Raw genomic sequence first — 4905 nt, 5'->3', positions numbered from 1 at the left:
CTCCTCACGGACATGGCTGACTCAATGTACTCGGACCTGATCGCCAGGCACTACAACTACACAGGCAAGCTCCGCAAACAGGAGCAGGACTCGGGCCTGAAGGCGGACTCCGTCATCTTCATCATCGTGTGCTGCTTCATCATCCTGGAGAACGTCCTGGTGCTGCTCACCATCTGGAGAACCAAGAAGTTCCACAAGCCCATGTACTACTTCATCGGGAACCTGGCCCTGTCGGACCTGCTGGCCGGGGTGGTGTACACGGCCAACATCCTGCTGTCGGGGGCCAACACCTACCGGCTGTCGCCCACGCAGTGGTTCTTCCGCGAGGGCAGCATGTTCGTGGCGCTGGCGGCGTCCGTCTTCAGCCTCCTGGCCATCGCCATCGAGCGCCACCTGACCATGCTGAAGATGAAGCTGCACAACAACGGCAACGCCTGGCGCGTCTTCATGCTGATCAGCACGGTGTGGATGATCGCGGCGGTGCTCGGCGGCCTGCCCGTCATGGGCTGGAACTGCATCGGCAGCATGCGGCGCTGCTCCACCGTGCTGCCGCTCTACCACAAGGCCTACATCCTGTTCTGCACCACCGTCTTCAGCATCATCCTCATGGCCATCGTGGTGCTGTACGCGCGCATCTACGCGCTGGTGCGCACGCGCAGCCGCAAGCTGGTCTTCCGCAAGGTGTCCGGAAACGGGCGCGGCGGCGCGGCCGGCAAGAGCTCGGAGAAGTCGCTGGCGCTGCTCAAGACCGTCATCATCGTGCTGAGCTGCTTCATCGCCTGCTGGGCGCCGCTCTTCATCCTGCTGCTGCTGGACGTGGCGTGCGAGACGGGCGCGTGCCCCATCCTCTACAAGGCCGAGTGGTTCCTGGCGCTGGCCGTGCTCAACTCGGCCATGAACCCGCTCATCTACACGCTGACCAGCAACGAGATGCGCCGCGCCTTCCTGCGCATGCTGCTGTGCACCGCCTGCTCCAGCCTGCAGGGCGGCGCCGGGGGCAAGTTCCCCCGGCCCATCATCGGCGCCGAGTTCAGCCGCAGCAAGTCGGACAACTCGTCCCACCCCAACAAGGAGGAGCCGGAGTACTCACCCCGCGAGACCATCGTCTCCTCGGGCAACATCACCTCCTCCTCGTAGAGCACACACACACCACCCCACCCCCCCGCCCCAGCCTATGTGTGTGTGTGTGTGTATCTTTGTCCACATCTTCCTCTGCCCTCCACTAGTGAATGTACCTGTGTGTTTCTCAGACTGTACTTATGTGAAGGATGTACATAATTCTCTGAGTGTGCGTGTATGAGTGTGTGTGTGTGTGTGTGTGTGTGTGTGAGAGAGAGAGAGACAGCGAGAGTGAGTGTGTGTGTGTGTCTGTGTGTGTGCGTGCGTGCGTGCGAGTGTTTGAGTGTGTTTATCTGTAAATGTGTTTTATAGTGTATAAAGACAAAAAAGCTCCACAGCTGGTGAATCATACTGGACTAGAGTTGGGGTAGAGGAACCACAGAGCCGGGCCTGTTCTGGTCCAGTTCTGGGCCTGTTCTGGCTCTAATCCGGCTCAGAGCCGTTCACCGTCGGCAGCCGGGAGGGAGGGAGGGAGGGGCTAAACTGGAACAAACAGAGACAAGAGACCCGATGCCTCTCCTGCTCGGCCTCATGGGAAGCTCTCCCACTGCCTGGAGGACTGCCAGCTCACCGGCCTCAGAGACAGTAAGACAACAACAACAACAACAACAACAACAACAACAACACAGCCTCTTCAGAGGGGTATTTCACAAAAGCAGAATTAAGACATCCAAGATAATCGATAAAGCCAGGTTTGACATAGCGTTCTCTAGTCATCCTTGCTAAACTCGTTTCACGAACGCCAATCCAGGATGAACAGGAGCGTCTATGTCAAGCCAGGTGTAAGTTATTCGGGATGTGTGCGCGTTCTCGTTTCTCCCCCAAATAACTCATGGTTGGAATAAAAAAGACGCAATAAATAGCGTCTTGCACACAAAGTTAACAACCGCTTTTGATATAGACAACAACGAGGTAAAGTTTTACTTTTTTGGATGGGGAATCATAATTATTTCTGTTACATAGCGGGAGTAGGTGTGTCAGACCAACTGAATGCAAATTTACGTATGCACCCACGTGTGAGAGCTTCCTTGTCTCGGCACGCAACGTCATTAAGAAAGCGCTTGCCTCCGCAAAGATGCACAAAGTATGACTATATATCTTTATTCTGTCTTTAAACGAAATTAGTTGAAAACACCTTCGAAATATGTCCCCTCCACTTCCAATCAACTACTACAGTAGGCTATTCATCAAATGTCAGTCAAAAAAAGATGCAAACAACGATTTTGTAATTAATTTTAAGGCCACCATAATTTAAATGATATCTAAATGGTATTGGGCAGACATTCTGTTGTGTTTTGCGAGTAAATGCAAGTAGCAAATAGTATATAAATGGAATACAGCTCTTTCAAAAATCGCATGCAGGTCTGATTTGAATGACAGCTAGCTGAACCAATCAGATAATGTAATTACCATTAGAATTAACTTATCTTGGCTGTTAGCCTGGTCGGGAGCAGGCTAGCTTCAGAGAATAAATTCCCATGGCAATTTATGTAGCATCTCTTTTGTGAAACCGAGTCAAGGGTAAATTCATCCAGGATAACCAAAAAATCCCGGCTTAATCCCTTATCTAGGTTTTGTGAAATACCCCTCTGGACCACAGGGCAGCACTTAACCTGAGCTCTGTGATTGGTTGATGAGTCTAATGCAACCTTGCAGTGGAGAGATCGAAGGTCAGGGCTCAGAGGTCAGCATGCTCCTGTGCGAGCCTCGGCGCCCTCAGTAAGCATGGACCATGTGTGTGTATGTGTGTGGGTGTGTGTGTGTGTGGGTGTGTGTGTGTGTGTGTGTGTGTGTGTGTGTGTGTGTGTAAATGTCTGCGTTCCTTTACTCTCATTGGATGAGCTCTATAGGCCACTAGAATGGACTGTTTGGTTACTGTGTGTTACTGTACGTCTGGACTGGTGGGAGGAGACGGCTGCGCTGCGCGAAGGTCTGACGTCTGACGCCGCTGCCCAGTGTTGACGTCTGGCGTGTGATTGGGCCCCTGCCCTCCTGCTGGCGCCCATGCAGGCCCTGCCATCTCAGCGCTGGCACTTCACGAAGCCACTGGCACGCCAGGATTGGTACCAGCCGAGCTTCCCCAGGCACTGTGCACAGAGCAGAACAGATGAATTTCCGCCGTTGCCACAGGGAGAACTTACGGAGATGTGTGCGGTTCAACCCAATTGGAGAACCCCCCACCTGCCCCCCTCAGCAACAGAAGAACACTTAAATAGCACATAGACATGAAGGGCATGACTGTTAGCACTTGATGATGCCCCTACAGAGATAGCTGTACAGAAGTGAGTGTGTGTGTGTGTGTGTGTGTGTGTGTGTGTGTGTGTGTGTGTGTGTGTGTATGTGTGTCATTCCCGTTTGTGAAGGTCTAGCGGTCCACGTCAGCCCAGAGCTGACCTACCAGGGACGTCTTGTGTTCCGGGGGGCTCTGCCCGCAGTCCGTCCGCCACGTTCCTCTCTGGATTTGCACAGTGTAACATTCCTGTTGTGTGTGTTTTCGTAGCTCTTAATAAATATTTGCAATAAAATATGTCAGTCAAAATGCTTGATTATGTGTGGCCTGTTTTGTTGATGAGACGGGGATCGGTTACTGGAATCGGAGCAAGTTGAATGTAATCTTCCACTCTGAATGTTGGCTGGCGACCAGAGGAATAGCACAGAGAGAAACAGGGTGTTGAACTTCACGTCTTCACCGTTGTTGTACTGATGTGAAGGATGTATATAATTCTCTGAGTGAGTGACTGAGCGTGAGTGTGTGTGTGTGTGTGTGTGTGTGTGTGTGTGTGTGTGTGTGTGTGTGTGTGTGTGTGTGTGTGTGTGTGTGTGTGTGTGTGTGTGTGTGTGTGTGTGTGTGTGTGTGTGTGTGTGTGTGTGTGTTTGTGTGTGTGTGTGTTTGAAACAGGGTTTCTCAACGAGGGTGGTACAGCTCCCTGGAGGGGCATTCATACAAGCTAGGGGGACGTTGAGAGCATCACAACTTAAGTTTGTGTTGTGGTCATTATTTGCAACATGTAAAACTTTCATGGTTTTCAAATCATTCTCAGTGCAAAAATAGTCAAACTGAAATACACAGGCCTAGCATGTTAAGTGGTAATGGGCTAATTTATTATGTAAGTAATATAGCATGAGTGTATGAATACAGATGATTCTTCCTAAAAAAAAGATTTGAAACGAAGCAATATAACATGAGTGGGAGTGGGGTTGGCAATGGATATAGCCTACACACAGGTGTAGCCAAAACACCTGTTTTGCCAGAGCATCAGAGTAAGGTCAGGAGGGCGTTTGCTCAAAAAAGGTTGAGAACCAACCACTAGTTTAAAAGCACTGAGGGCTGCTCCCTCGTTCAATCCCTGTGTACGGTGTGAGGGATTCCCTAATGTACAGTACTTACACTGATTATTAATGACTAGTATTTGCTATCTTAAGACCTTTCCCTAGCCTATAACCTGATCCCACAGTTCACCCCATGAGATCGTCATAACCATGTAGTTTAAGGGACAACATGTCATACACAACATGAAAGATACACTCTTCGACCTACAACCAGAGATGAACACCTACATTTAAGCCCAAAACTATTGATACCCCTGAATCATTTTGATTTTGTGATTCAACCAAAGTTTATTCTGACCGTAAATGACACAGGCATGTCCCAAAAGAGGTTAAGACATGAAAGAAAAAGTGACAATTTTGTGTTATTTACAAAAAATGGCATGTCCAAATTTATTCATAGTATGAATTTCATACCCTTCTTAATAATCAGTGGAAAAGCCATTATTGGCTATTACA

General features: G+C 49.9%; 1 protein-coding gene across 1 annotated transcript in view; it reads left to right on the top strand.

The window, feature by feature from the left end:
* The window catches only part of s1pr1 (sphingosine-1-phosphate receptor 1), a 4872-nt gene extending 1214 nt beyond the window's left edge, over window positions 1-3658 (top strand). The window contains exon 2 of the mRNA XM_062556642.1: window positions 1-3658. This exon is cut by the window's left edge and continues 195 nt beyond it. Within this exon, the coding sequence (XP_062412626.1) occupies window positions 13-1137 (1125 nt within the window). The 5' untranslated portion in view covers window positions 1-12 and the 3' untranslated portion in view covers window positions 1138-3658.
* The last annotated feature ends 1247 nt before the right edge of the window (window positions 3659-4905 follow it).

This window comes from Sardina pilchardus, chromosome 15 (assembly GCF_963854185.1).
Source record: "Sardina pilchardus chromosome 15, fSarPil1.1, whole genome shotgun sequence".
Lineage (NCBI taxonomy): Eukaryota > Metazoa > Chordata > Actinopteri > Clupeiformes > Clupeidae > Sardina > Sardina pilchardus.
This window is presented reverse-complemented; position numbering and strand designations above follow the sequence as displayed.